General features: G+C 39.3%; 1 protein-coding gene and 1 non-coding gene across 2 annotated transcripts; one reads left to right on the top strand and one right to left on the bottom strand.

Moving 5' to 3' along the window:
• The first annotated feature begins 7813 nt into the window (after positions 1-7813).
• zgc:163057 (Hemoglobin subunit alpha-D-like) lies at positions 7814-13002 on the top strand. The gene is made up of 3 exons (XM_037690764.1): positions 7814-7920; positions 8230-8434; positions 12865-13002. Exons 1-3 carry the CDS (start codon positions 7829-7831, stop codon positions 12991-12993), a joined length of 426 nt encoding a protein of 141 aa, XP_037546692.1. The 5' UTR covers positions 7814-7828; the 3' UTR covers positions 12994-13002.
• A 1771-nt stretch (positions 13003-14773) lies between these two features.
• trnad-auc lies at positions 14774-14845 on the bottom strand. The gene has a single exon. It is a non-coding gene; the product is annotated as a tRNA-Asp (tRNA).
• Positions 14846-15753: the final 908 nt, after the last annotated feature.

Here is a 15753-nt window from a genome sequence, read left to right as displayed (position 1 = left end):
ATATATATATATATATATATATATATATAAGTGCTCCATAAAGGGTATTTAGATATATACTTTTTTAATGGCTCAGTCATCGTATCAACATCTGACTAAAGGAAGTAGACACCATTCAAATTCTAACACTCCTGAGAAAGAGGAATGTTTAGTTTAAATATTTCAATGACAAATTTCCATGTAATTTACTGTCTTCCCTTATTCCTAACACTCAAAGTTGTGAGTGCTCCATAAAGGGTTTCTTGGTTTGTTATAATAAAATAAATGTGCCTTTTTTTCTTTTTCTTATTTTACAGCTGATCATCATGTCCTGATGCATGCTCAGTCATCCAGGTAAATAAATCCAATAAAGTTAAGTCAGGTCATCTGGACAGATCCTTCTTGGGCTTTTAAAAGTTTATCACTGCAACACTTTGCTCAGATTTTGTCTGCATTGCTCATGTGAGGGAAAATAGACTCTCCGTGTCTGCTTAAGTTTGACAACAGAGCTACAGTTGACACATTATGTAGTGAACGCTACAGCCTTGCATGTCCGTGGGACAGACTAAAGATGTCCACTCTGGAGGGTTACACTGTCAGGACAGCTAGTGGAATGCCACAGGGAAGTGAAGGGGATCTTTCCTTGAACAGCAGGATGTTGAACTAGAGAGCAAAATTAGTTCCTCCTGTAAAAACTGTCATTTATGTTCGTCTCATCCTCTCTCAGTACAATCTGCTTACTAATGCCAACCATGTGATTGGACTGGCCTACAAGTTGCTGTTAACACTGGCCATCACACAGGTAGCCTGTGAGAGAAGTTTCTTAATGGTTAAATTCATTAAAAATAAAAAAAATAAAAACCTCAGAAGCACTTTGACCCAGAAGAAACTTGAGGCATTCAGGCTCATGTGCACTAAGAAAGAAATTCTCTTGTCTTTGGACAATGATACTGTTATAAACAAAGAGACCAGTGCTCAGGCATTTACAGTATGAATGTTTTAGGGTTGGCCTTGTTTCTTTGAAACTACTCAAGTTCAAGTCAGTTTTACTGTCGTTCTCATCACATGTAGTACATGAGGCGGAATAAAATTATGTACAGGGTCACAGTTACACCCAACAGTAGCAAAAATATATTGTGTAAAAACAAACAGTATATAAGTATCTACACTGACATACTCCAAACGGCATGCTGAAGAAAAAAAGATAATGGTATCATTAGAAAGTTGTGTTATACTGTGAATAACAATGTTGCAGAGAACAGTGCAACATTTTTAAAAATTCTTCATTCATAAGGATTAAATATCTGTGAACACCAATTGCTTGATATTTGATATTGCAGAAAATGACATTCTGATGATGTAAAGAATGGTGTTGGAGTTGTCCTTTAACTCATTTTCTCACATTTGTGAATATCTAAGTTGTGATAGAACTGTTTCCTTGCAGAGGAAAAGGATGATAGTGTTGTTTAGAAAGTGCACCAGTTTAAAAAATATATATTTTTATTTATTCGTTTATATAATTTTAAGGTTTGAATATATCTGTAAGCACTTATTTGAACAGAATGTAGATTCTGGTATTGTTGAAAAGGATGTGTTGTGGAGAATAAAGCTGGAGTTGTGCACTCATGTTGACGTTAATCTACATTGTGAAGCAGCCCTGCACTGAAATGGAAATATTGGAGAAACATACACTGCATTACAAGGTTTTACAGAGCAGTGTGCCATTGTAGACTTAACATGGAAGGTTATAATTACATGATTTTAATAATGATAAGTTGTGATTTAAAGTGGGCCAGTCAGAGGCTTGAAGCTCCAGGGGAGGGAAAGTGGTACCAACAGTTTCCTGCAGAGGGAGCCAAAGCACACTTTATATTGCTGACGTCCAGTTTTGTTTCCTATAAATCTGCTCTCTAAAATATCTATTATCTAACTATTTTATGTATTTAGTTAAGAGCTAACAGAGCTGATTATTGACTGTTCTTCAGACGGTCACGGCTTTTACTGATGGATTCTATGGAGACACTGATCTTCTGTAGCAAGAACTGTCTCAGGCGATGGCCCAGGGTGCGTACCACAAAAATGTGGCATACGCCCTTTCTCATGCAAAACTTCAGCTGTATCAAGAATTAAGTGATTGTGGAAATGTGCGCAGCCTCACGCCAACTTCATGGCTGGCATGCACACGTTTCTTTGGTTATTGATCCATTGCCACTTAGATGCGATACTAGGAATCTGTTAATGATGTGAAAAATATTATTGTACACACCAGACACACATAATGAACAATTAATACATCCACATGTATGTAATTAGATGAGTGGATGTAAAAGCATGTGCAAAGTGATGCAGAAAATATATTTAACAAATATGGCTTTATCCTTATTAGAGGATTTATTTAGTTTGTTAAGTTTATTATTATTCATTTATTTAGAGGAATTGTGTCTCTTACATTCATTCTGAGATTTTGCTTTTGAAAACGTTAATAACTCTTTTTTTCTGGATGTAAATGGCTTTTTTCGGATGATTATTTCCTCTGGTATCAGATGTTGTGCCGCTAGAAGGATTTTTACTGAAACCTTTTTTAAATCTTGGACGATTGTTATGATGCGTAACCGTAACAACAAGGTGATTTTCTACAACAGCAGCAGATTAACATCTCAAAGCTCAAATAATACCTCAACTACAGCCCCAAATCCCAAATGAGTTGAAAAGGAGGCGCCGTAGATGCATTCCCGTCTACCAGAAGGCGGTGCTCGAGTGCCTGACTGCAGAGATCTTGGCGGTAGCGGGAAACATGGCTCGTGACAGCGGGAGGGCAGAGATCGTTCCCTGGCACTTGTAGTTAAGTCTGCAGTGATGAGGAGCTCAGCAGGCTGCTGGGAGAAATGGCAACCGCTCTGGGAGGAGTTACAGGTCCTTCTCAAAAAATTAGCATGTTGTGATAAAGGTCATTATTTTCCATAATGTAATGATAAAAATGAAACTTTCATATATTTCAGATTCATTGCACACCAACTGAAATATTTCAGGTCTTTAATTGTTTTAATACTGATGATTATGGCATACAGCTCATGAAAACCCAAAATGCCTGTCCCAAAAAATTAGCATATTTCATCCCACCAATGAAAGACAAGTGTTTTTAATACAAAAAACACCAACCTTCAAATAATCATGTTCAGTTATGCACTCAATACTTGGTCAGGAATCCTTTTGCATGAATGACTGCTTCAATGCGGCGTGGCATGGAGGCAATCAGCCTGTGGCACTGCTGAGGTGTTATGGAGGCCCAGGATGCTTCGATAGCGGCCTTAAGCTCATCCAGAGTGTTGGGTCTTGCATCTCTCAACTTTCTCTTCACAATATCCCACAGGTTCTCTATGGGGTTCAGGTCAGGAGAGTTGGCAGACCAATTGAGCACAGTAATACCATGGTCAGTAAACCATTTATCAGTGGTTTTGGCACTGTGAGCAGGTGCCAGGTCGTGCTGAAAAATTAAATCTTCATCTCCATAAAGCTTTTCAGCAGATGGAAGCATGAAGTGCTCCAAAATCTCCTGATAGCTAGCTGCATTGACCCTGCCCTTGATAAAACACAGTGGACCAACACCAGCAGCTGACATGACACTCCAGTGACTGTGGAAACTTGACACTGGACCTCAAGCAATGTGAATTCTGTGTCTCCTCTCTTCCTCCAGACTCTGGGACCTTGATTTCCAAAGGAAATGCAAAATTTACTGTAATCAGAGAACATAACTTTGGACCACTCAGCAGCAGTCCCAGGCGAGATGCTTCTGACACAGTCTCTGGTTCAAGAGTGGCTTGACCTGGGGAATGCGGCACCTGTAGCCCATTTCCTGCACACGCCTGTGCACGGTGGCTCTGGATGTTTCTACTCCAGACTCAGTCCACTGCTTCCGCAGGTCCTCCAAGGTCTGGAATTGGCCCTTCTCCACAAACCTCCTCAGGGTCCGGTCACCTCTTCTCGTTGTGCAGCGTTTTCTGCCACACTTTTCCCTTCCCACAGACTTCCCACTGAGGTGCCTTGATACAGCACTCTGGGAACAGCCTATTCGTTCAGCAATTTCTTTCTGTGTCTTACCCTCTTGCTTGAGGGTGTCAATGATGGCCTTCTGGACAGCAGTCAGGTCGGCAGTCTTACCCATGATTGTGGTTTTGAGTAATGAACAAGGCTGGGAGTTTTTAAAAGCCTCAGGAATCTTTTGCAGGTGTTTAGAGTTACGTCGTTGATTCAGATGGTTAGGTTAATAGCTTGTTTAGAGAACCTTTTCATGATATGCTAATTTTTTGAGACAGGCATTTTGGGTTTTCATGAGCTGTATGCCATAATCATCAGTATTAAAACAATTAAAGACCTGAAATATTTCAGTTGGTGTGCAATGAATCTGAAATATATGAAAGTTTCATTTTTATCATTACATTATGGAAAATAATGACCTTTATCACAATATGCTAATTTTTTGAGAAGGACCTGTATGTTCGGCATTCAGGCAGTCCTGCAGCCCAAGAGGACCAAGAGGTCTGCTGGGTCTGGGTGGACAGATAGGCATCTGCAGCCAGTTTCTTTGGCTCTGCTGTGGGACGGACTGCTACAAGTGATCCTTTCTGCCCACAACCATCAGCATCTCTAACAACTCTAATGAAACCAGGATGATGAGCTACAACAACAACTAATTTCCCTTTGGGATTAATAAAATATATTTGAATTGAATTGGATGTAGCAAATGATGCAATAGCGAGCATGTATTTAGAGGCAGAGAGGATTTTCTGGCTTACGATGCTGACTGGCTCATCAGCCGTTTTAGACTTCCAAAGGTAATCCTTTTGGGACTGTGCTTGAAGCTGTGGCTGGTCTTGGAGCGCGACACAGCGAGGGGTCGTGCGCTGCCCGTACACATACAGCTGCTGACCACACTGGGGTTCCTATAGCTACAGGGGCATTCCAGAGGGCGCTGACCTATCAGAACTGAGCCAGTCAACCCTGAGCTGAGCCATGCCAGCTGTGTGGGATGGAATTATCCGTACATCAACCAGGTGTATCAAACTCCATCAAATGCAGCTGAACAGGCCAATATTAAAGCACAATTTGCAGCAACAGCCAGTTTTCCTAATGTAACTGAGCTATTGACTGCATACACATAGCTATAAAAGCACCATCACAGGATGTATGCAATTATGTCAACAGGAAGCATTTCCATTCAATCAATGTGCAAATTATATGTGATGCACAAAAGCAACTAGGCAAAATTAGCTCTTTGAACAGGAATTATTTAGATTTTATTATGCACACACATTTAGACGAAGTTTAACTATTTGATAAATAGTTTACTTTGGAATTTGGTTGAGAGAAGTTATTTAATGTGACCAGATCAAGTCATTTATTATCATTACAAGCCAGAAAATGATTTATCAAATTGTATCAGCTAAAATGGCATAACCAGCCCCAAACTGGTATTCATGTCACCAGGTTTCACTCGTCTTTCCAGGGTTTTGCTGCTATTCATTACATGTAGCATGAGTGAATGGAGGAAGAAAGGGGACACTTGCTCCTCTGTTTACTGACCAGCAACAACTTAACTAATGTAGTCACCCTTTACTAACCAGAACTCAGTTAATGAAGTTAAAATCTGTTAACTACAGAGAATTATAATGAATATTCATCTGAATGAGGAGACTAAATGTGTCTTCGAAGTTTTATTACAAATAAATACAAATAAATCAATTCATATAATTAATCAAACAACAAATTGTCAAAAATAGCAAACAAATAAACAATACAAATAAAGGATAATTATTTGGAGAATGAAGATTCACTGTGGACTTCCTGTGGTTTTCCTGCTGAGACAACTTCATTTAGTTCTAGATATAAAAAAATCTAAATTAAAGCACACACAAACTAAAAAGAAACAGAACCTTATCGTATTTTAGGTTATAAGGAAGCCATAGTGTTAAGCTATAATGTGTATGAACCTGCTAAATCACAGCTGTCAGCTTTTATTGATATTCTGTAGAAACTTTTAGTTGATCTGTAAAGGCCCAGGATCAAATCAAACAAAATGACTTAACTAAAAACAAAGCCCAGAATTAATTTATAGACTAAATAACTTCATTTTGTTATTGTTTTGTGAAATTATTCATATTTGATACAGTGTCACAAAAAAACCCATACATTATGATCACTTTCAATGAATGTGCAACATCAAATCGCCTGTTATTATTGAAATGAAATTATATTTCCCCGTACTGTGCGAAGAAAACAGAACTGAATTCATGCTTTTGTTCAAGAAGTTGTCTGAGAAGCATCATCTGTTCTCAGTTTGTCAATCCAGAACTGGATACAGTGTCTTCACAAAATCAGCCACCACCTCACAAGGCGAGGTCAGTGAACAAGGCCAGGCTGATTCTGGCAGATCCTGATCATCCACTCCATGGTGAGTTCAGGTTGCTTCCATCTGGACGCAGGTATCTGCTGCCCAGATGAACAGACTGAAAAACTCTTCATCCCTGCAGAGATCAGGCTTTTCAACAAACAGTGATGATCTCTCTACTGTTGTTTTAATGTCTCAAAGTCTAGCGTGGACGTTTTGTGTGAAACAAATTGCCCCTTGATTTCATGAATGTTTCTAATTTTCTGAAAAATGAAAAAAAAATAGTTGCATATCAGCTGCATGAACATTTTCAGCCCCGAAATCCAGTCTGTCTTTCAGGGCAACCATCAGCTATGATCACTGCATCCAGGAAGTAGCCAGCTCCACTCTTGGATCATTATTTGTTTTGTAGGCTTCACCCATTTAAAGCTTCTGGTCATCAATGCGTCCACTTGTTCCAATTCCTAAAGGCTTCAGCTTGTCATATCCATCAATATGCCCAACATGGGACCACGGCTATGATAAAGCTGATTACTTGATCACCAAATGCTAAGTCATCAATTATAGTGCCTCCTACAGGTGAACATGTCTGAGTATTTTTCTCTGTTGTATGCACGGGCCGTATACTTACTACCATGTACATATCATCTTAATACTACTTGCAGTATGAGCTGTAGCATGACTTTAATTTACGGGGGAAAAAAAGACAAATAATAAACAGAACAGTTTCGTTAAGGTTCCTTTCTCCGCTGGGTGCATGGAAATGCTGTACACGTCTAGTACATATACTTGCAGAGTCATCTTGGTTGGTTTTCAATGTTATCAGATGCTTCACACCCATCAGTTCCTGAGCTGCAGCTTATGGAGCCGCAGATAGCAGCTGAAAAACGTTACGAGGCCTCAACACGCTGCAGAATAGCTCTTTTTATGCACGATTCCCCACAAGTGTAAAATGTGACCTGCAACTTTTTATTACTTTATTTAGGTAGCACCACGTAAGAAGGGTAACTGCTTAAAGGATTATTGTTAGGTACGTTTTGACAAATGAAGAAGATTATGGCTTTAATTATACAAGTTGCAGGACTCGATCCTGATCAAATCACTCATTTTTATATTAAAAAGAGACCACCCTTAGAAAAAAAGCAGGCACTGGATGCAGATTCAGGTTAGTTTTTATAATCACATTCATGCCATACATGACGCAGGCGAAGCAGCTGATGGAGCCCCCACCCTGCTCTGGCTGCTGTCTGATAACGCAGAGAGGGGGAAACCACACGGCTGCCCAGACCTGAACATCTTTTCATCCATCTGCAGGAATCATTCCCTTCATTTGTTTCACTCATTCTTCTTTTCTGTTGTTTTGTTTAAGTCGAGACAAAATGGTTGATTGAAGTGCAGCTCAGGTTAAAGACCTCAAGCTTGGGATTTTTATTGACTACTTATTGTTCAATGTAGAGGGCCACAATGCTGTCAAAGAAGGAGAAAGGGCTGATTAAAGAGATCTGGGAAAGACTGAGTCCTGTGGCGGAAGACATCGGGTCAGAAGCTCTTCTAAGGTGGGTTATCTCTTTCTTAAGTAGACCACATACTTTTAAAATGGGAACTTTTTGTGTTAAAGTCTCTGTTTCTGCAAGACGATTAAAACAACGTCGAACAAAACCTGCCATTCTAACTGTAAATTCTAGTTTATAAATGACTTTACTTTGATACGTTAATAATAAATCCAATGTTAGAAAGCAGCCCAGTGTAAGTGGAATTAAGCTGCCTAATGCCATGGAGGATGGGGAACACGTATCTTGCAAAGCTTTTAGTTTTTTTTGTTTCTTACAGCAGCAATCTAAAGTCACCTGGTCTTCTTCCACCAGGATGTTTGCTTCTTATCCAGGCACAAAGACATATTTTTCTCATCTAGACATCAGTCCTGGTTCCTCCCATTTGCACTCTCATGGGAAGAAGATCGTCCTGGCCATAGCAGAGGGCGCCAAAGACATCAGCCAGCTGACCGTTACCCTCGCACCCCTGCAAACTTTGCATGCCTACCAGCTCCGGATAGACCCGACCAACTTTAAGGTGCCCCCGTAGAGCCCACAGTCACATGTATCAACAGCCTCATACAGTATAACTATTATTGCGTGAATGTTCATGAAGCATTGCCATCTTTTTTTTGTTTGCGTTTTTCTCGTCCTGCAGTATTCAAGCTATTTCAACAAATCATAAAACGTTCAGCTCGTTCAGAACAATCCTGCTATGACTTTTGGTATTTGTGCACCTTTAGCTTTTTGAACTATTTAGCCTTTTCTGCCATTTGTTTCCTCATAGAAAATGAACTGAGCCCATTTTACATCCTTCAAATCTTTAAATCTGTTTACAACCTTTAACTGCTCCTTTCACATTTTGTTCTGCTTCAGCTTCTTTCAGCTTCCTTGTGAAAGTTTAAACCTTTTTCAGCTACTTTCAGCTGGTTTTCAGCTGTTTTGTGATCCTTTCAGGTTCTGCCAACTACAACATTTTTGTGTTTCTTCTAAATTATTTCTGCTAATGTCAGCTTGTTATGCTCCTTTCAGCTTATTTCTGTAAGTTTAAGTCTTTTCTACTGTTTCTACTACAGTATAGCTGTTTTATGCAAATTTAAGCTTTTTCAGCTAATTCCACATTTTTTTCACTCATTTCAACTTTTTTGGCCTAATTCAGCAAAAATGGGTTCTCCTCACTTCCTTCTTGTAATTACAGCTAGTTTCTGCTTTTTAGCTACTTTTTAAGCTGTATTTATTTATTTATTTTTTTTTTGGTAATTTAAGCTCTTTTCAGGTAATTTCCACTTTTTTTTTTTTAGCAAATTTTTGCTTCTTTAAGCCTAATTGAGAAAATATCTTTTTGCTTTCTTATGTAAATTTAAGCTTGTTCTACCTTTTCAGCTAGCTTTTTTAAAGCTCATTTTAGCTGTTTTCAGATAAATCCAAGTTTTTATTGGTAATCTCGCTACTTTCAGCCTAATTAACTTCTTTTGGCTAATTTCAGCTTGTTATGCTCCTTTCAGCTTATTTCTGCTAGTTTCAGTTATTTCAGCTACCATTTAGCTGTTTTTCCCCCTAATTTTAGCTTCTTCAGCCATTTCCACATTTTCTGCACTCATTTAAACTTTTTCAGCCTAATTCAGCAAAAATGTGCTCTCTCCACTTCTTTCTTGTAATTTCAGCTTCTTTATGCTTTTTAGCTACTTTTCAGCTGTTTTTTGTTGTTGTTGCTAATTTATGCTCTTTTCAGGTAATTTCCACTTTTTTGTGCTAATTTTTGCTTCTTTAAGCCTAATTGGGCAAACGTGTTCTTTTCACGTTCTTGTGCTACCTTAAGCTTGTTCTACCTTTTCAGCTAGCTTTTTTTTTTTTAGCTCATTTTAGCTGTTTTCAGATGAATCCAAGTTTTTCTTGGTAATCTCTGCTACTTTCAGCCTAATTAACTTATTTTGGCTAATTTCAGCTTGTTATGCTCCTTTCAGCTTATTTCTGCTAGTATCAGTTGTTTCAGCTACTTCAGCTACTGTTTAATCCAATTCAATTCAATTCAAAAATACTTTATTAATCCCAAAGGGAAATTATTTGTTGTTGTAACTCGTTATCCTCATTTCATTAAGAGATGTTAGCTGTTTTATGCTAATTTTAGCCTAGTCAATTCCACATTTTCTGCACTCATTTAAACTTTTTCAGCCTAATTCAGCAAAAATGTGCTCTCTCCACTTCCTTTTGGTAACTTAAACTTCTTTCTGCATTTTCAGCTACTTTTCAGTTAATTTTAGTTTTTGAGCTAATTTCCTAATTTTTGTGCTCATTTCTGCTTATTTAAACATAATTCAGTGTTCTTTCTATTTCTGCTAATTTAGGCTTGTTCTTCCATTTGAGCTACATTTCAGCATGTTAGAAGCTAATTTCAGCTGTTTTTCAGCAAGTTCTTCAACAATAAGCATTCACACTGCAGTTTTGCAGGAAATGCAGTTTATCTTTTTATATTTTAATCAGATCAAATGAAATTGTATTTAACTATTGGTTTCAATGCATTACTGTGAAAACTATGATATTGTTCAAACTGGACGTAGTTATGATCATGGTCCAACCACCTGGCAACATCTGTTATATCTTTTAATTTTATGTTTGGAAATATACAGTGTAGTACAAAATGTTCAGATTATATTCCAACACATCTCAGAAGCTTTTGATTAAATTATGACTGGGACAAAATAAAATAAAAAACACTAAATGAAAATAAATTGTAGGATTCCTTGAATGAATACATATCACTTGTTACCTTTTGTGCCAGAATTATAAAATAAGATCATGTGTTGAGAAATGTCAGAATTATAGCTGTTTGGGTCGAAGCTTGAAAGTTAAGTTGTGTGATCTCATGCGTCTTCCTGTGATCTTGTGCAGACTTGTGTCTCAGGTCAAAGCATGTGTTGGAGATAACTCTCAGCTTCCTCCATGGCTAGTAAAACTGACCGAGGAGCAGAGGTTAGAGAAGGCTATGACTGGAAGGTTGCCGGTTCAAATCCCCTGACCGTTACTTCAAAATGTGGGGGGGAAAGTGAAACACCCACCTCCACCCTCATTTCCACCACTGTGGGCCTGTGAGCAAGGCCCCTAACTTAAAAGTGAATCTGTTGTATCATACACCTAATGATAATTTTCTGAGAGTTTCATTGAAAACCGTCTTCTGGTTTGAAAAATATTTTGCTAACAGAGAAATACACTTGCCTCTTTCATTTTTTGTTTTTGTTTTGTGGAGAACAATGTTAATGTTGGTCCCGCTCATGAATAATTGGCAGCAGTCCAGTAACAGGATGAAGATTTTATGAAGGACATCCTTCAACCATAGACTTTCAGCAGCTAATATGAGGATTCACCAAACAATTGTCAGGATTGTGATGAAATTAAAAATAAACATTCATGCATTCACTTTCTTTACCCATGATTCCTTTACGGGGCACGGGGAGCTGGCACCCATATCCAGCAGTCACTGTGTGAGAGGCGGGGGACACCCTGGACAGGTCTCCAGTCCATCATAGGGACACATAGAGACAAACAACCATTCACTCTCTCACTCTCACCTAGAGACAATTTAGAGTTACTGATCAGCCTAACATGCATGTTTTTGGTCTGTGGGAGGAAACTGGAGTACCGGGAACAAACCCACGCATGCATGGAGAGAACATGTAAACTCCACCCAGAAAGGCCCTCGGCTGGGATTTGATCCGGCAACCTTCTTGCTGAGAGGTGACAGCTCTACTGTGCTGCCCTTAAAAATAAACATCATTTTAAAAACTTGAAAACATATATAGTAATTTATCAAATATGTTTAAAAACCACAATTGAATCCAGAAATGTCAAAGCACAAAACAAAATTCACTCGACCGAGCTTTTTCCACTTCACTCCCGGACTTTTTAATCCACTTCCTGCCTTCACATGACGACTCACAACTCGTATGTTCACGTTACTGGTTCTAATTTTTGGGCTGTTTCTACTTACAGTTCTTTATCTTGTGGTTTAATGTGATGTTCTATTGTATTGTTCTTAATTTTGTACATTGGAGAGGGAGTGGTGGCGCAGAGGTTAGAGATGGTGGGCCTGTGTTCAGAAGGTCGCTGGTTCAACTCCCGGTACTGACAACATCAAAAATGTAGGTGGGATAGATAAAGCACCCACACCTGCCTCCATTTGCCCCACTCTGCACCCTTGAGCAAGGCCCTTAACCCCAACCTTCTGCTCCCCCGGGCGCCCTAGATAGCAGCTCTCTGCTCCACACAGAGGGCTGTGGTAGCTCGGTGCTCTGTGGTTGAGTCAAGGGCATCCAGCGTAAAAACACTTGCCAAGTCTTTGTGCGACTTAGTTCTCTGTGGCGACCCCTGAAGAATGGAGCAGCCAAGAAACAAACAAAAAAAGTCCTTGGGTGTCTTGAAAGATGCTAACAAATAAACTGTATTGGTCTTTTTGTTTAGCATTTATACAATTTTTAAGCAAAATAAATTAAAGGATTTTTACACATTTTTTTATTGAGTTTTTTTTTTAACGTTACAAAACAACCACAAGAAAGTTTTACAACTTGTTTTAGAATGTTATAAGGAAGTGGTTGTGTAACATCTGAGATGACGAATTGTTCAAACTGTCCAACAAGTTCACGTCCTCTGGACGGATTCTTCTCGTTGAAACGTTTCGTCTTTTATTCAAAAGACTTCTTCAGTCTGAGAAGCCTTTTGGATAAAAGACGAAACGTTTCAAGAAGAATCCGTCCAGAGGACCTGACTTAACTTTGTTGGATTTATCTACCTGCATTATTGAGCATCAGGATATTTTTCATAATAGTTGTTACAAAAAGCAGACTTTACTTGGATCGCCTTTTTATTCTGAATAACTAACAAAAATCAAATGCTGTTCATAGATTAGAGACGTGATTGAGGGAACATGAATCCTGTTACTGACTCGTCTTCATTTGTTTGTTCGTTCCCCTGCAGCTGCTGTCACACTGTATGCTCGTCACCCTGGCTTGTTATCTGGGTGAAGAGTTCACGCCGGTTGCACACGCAGCGATGGACAAGTACCTGTCCGCCTTCGCAGCGGTGCTCGCTGAGAAATACAGATGAGATTCAGACGCATCGTCTCCAGAGATATGACATACGAACAATTCCGTGTGGGATTATATGTATTGTTTTTGTTGTATGTTTTGTAAGGAATTCTAAAAAAAAAAAAGAAAGAAACATGAAATGCAGTGCGTGTAAAATAATTCACCGTTTTTGCTTTACAGTCTGAAATACAGAAGATCTGGCTTAAGTTAAACAAGGTGCCATTTAATCTGATTGTTAAAGAACTGAAAGATTACGGGATCACAGCAGATCTGCCGACAAGAGAGTCATTAATCAGAGACAGATCCAGGAGGCCATAGATAAAACATAAGGGGCGAAAGGATCTGTCCAGCAGCACCATCAGCTGCACCATCAGCTGCACCGAGCTGAGCTTTGTGGAGCGGTTGTAAGGAAAAGCCCAACAAAAGTGAGGAACATGAAGAAGAATGAGAACAATCTTGAACTTTAAGACCATCAAGGACAACATGCAAATCTACCACTTCATCATGCTGGGAACGCCATCCCTACAGTGAAGCATGGTGGTGACAGCATCATGCTGTGGGGATGGTTTTCATCAACAGGGCCTGGGGAAGTGGACAAAGTGGACTCTTGATGGAAACATGTTAGTCTTACAGAGATGTGAGATCTTCTAACAAGGGCAGTTTTTTGTTTTAATTTTTTTGTTTGTTCGTTCCAGAATAAAAAATATTTTGCTTGTTAAAAAGGTTAGTTATGTTTTGTAAATTAAAATATACAAAGCTCTCAAGAATCTTTTTAAATTCCAGGTTGCAAGACAACAAAACAGAGAATTTTACTGGTTAAAACCTCAAATCCAAACAAAACCATGTTTAAAAATATCATAGCGACAGCACCACCATGTGGTGAGGCTGGAGGTTGCAGTTATGGTTTCCTTCCATCCATTTTCTTTACCCGTTTATTCCATTTTGGGTCACGGGGGTCGCTGGTGCCCATGTCCAGCAATCACTGTGCGAGGGGCGGGGTACACCCTGGACGGGTCGCAAGTCCATCACAGGGACACATAGAGACAAACGAGACAAACAACCATTCACTCTCTCACTCACACCTAGGGACAATGTAGAGTTACCAATCAGCCTAACATGCATGTTTTTGGACTGTGGGAGGAAACCGGAGCACCCAGAGAAAACCCACTCATGCACAGAGAGAACATGCAAACTCCACCCAGAAAGACCCCTGGACCGGGGTTTGAACCAAGGACCTGCTCACTGAGAGGCAGCAGCTCTACCAGTTGCGCCACCATGCTACCCAATATTAATAATCATTAATATAAATAATAAATATTAATATTACTTTATTTTGAACAAATAACATTACGTATAAATATCTTCAACACAAAAAGTAATTTAAAAAGAGTAATATTGGATTACATTAAAGAAAAAATAATAAACAGAGGAATAATGAAATAATAACCACAGGCACTGGAAATATTGGGGATAAAAAGTAAAAAAGTGAAATAAATTTATACATAAATGAGTAAAACATACAAACACTACTATGTAGTAGATGTAGATGTAACTGGGACCCTGTGTACATAATTTTGTTCCACCACATGTGGTGCGAATGACAATAAAGAATCTCTGAACTATTATATTACCATTTCATATTGGCTAGTGATTTGAAGCGCCCGGGGAGCAATTAGGGTTTCGGTGTCTTGCTCAAGGACACCACGGCATGTGGGCATGGCGCAGAGTTAAACCTGTGACTTTTGGTTCCAACTCGGCTGCCGTACCTCTGCACCATCTCGGTCTCCTATTAAAGTTAACTTCTCGTCAGGGAATCGAACCCCGGTCTCCCGCATGATATGCGGGTATACTAACCACTGTACTAACGAGAAATTAGTGTTAGGCTGCAGGTACCTGGCACCAGTTACCAGGTACTTCCTAGGTACCTGGAACTTACCTGGCACCTAATTACTAGATACTCTGTCTTTACCTGGTAACATTTAACCTGGTATAATAAAACAAATTTTCTGTTGCTGTTTATCAAAGTTTTTGAATTGCTATTAGTCTGACCCCACCCCTGAGGCTAATTTGCCATGGGAGACCCTACAAGGGGCTAACTCCCAGTCAACAGGCCCCAGGATCACAAGGGTACTCAAACCCCTCCACCACGTTAAGGTTGCAATTCTTCGGAGAGGACCATCCATCCATCCATCCATCCATCCATTTATCCATCCATCCATTCATCCATACATACATTCATTCATCCATACATTCATTCATTCATCCGTCCATTCATCCATCCATCCATCCATCCTTCCATACATACATACATACATTTATTCATCCATACATTCATTCATCCATACATTCATCCATCCATCCATCCATACATTCATCCATCCATCCATCCATCCATCCATCCATCCATTCATCCATCCATACATTCATTCATCCATCCATCCATCCATCCATCCAGATACAACTTGCACACTGAGAGAGAAGCAGAACAGAAGCAGAATGAGAAAATGTCAGTCTAGAATCACCAGTAAGTCTAATGTTTTTTTTGGAGTGGGAAAAACCGGAGTATCCCGGAGTAAACCCTGACTTGCACCAACCGTTAGCATAACATTTTTTTGGAGTGGGAAAAACCGGAGAATCCCGGAGTAAACCCATGTGTGCACCACCAGTTAGCTTAACATTTTTTGGAGTGGGGAAAAACGGAGAATCCCGGAGTAAACCCATGTGTGCACCATCAGTTAGCTTAACATTTTTTGGAGTGGGAAAAAACGGAGAATCCCGG

Source organism: Nematolebias whitei, chromosome 17, assembly GCF_014905685.2.
Source record: "Nematolebias whitei isolate Nwh7 chromosome 17, NemWhi1, whole genome shotgun sequence".
Taxonomy (NCBI): domain Eukaryota; kingdom Metazoa; phylum Chordata; class Actinopteri; order Cyprinodontiformes; family Rivulidae; genus Nematolebias; species Nematolebias whitei.
Note: the sequence above shows the minus strand (reverse complement) of the source record. Positions and strands in the feature narration are given on the sequence as shown.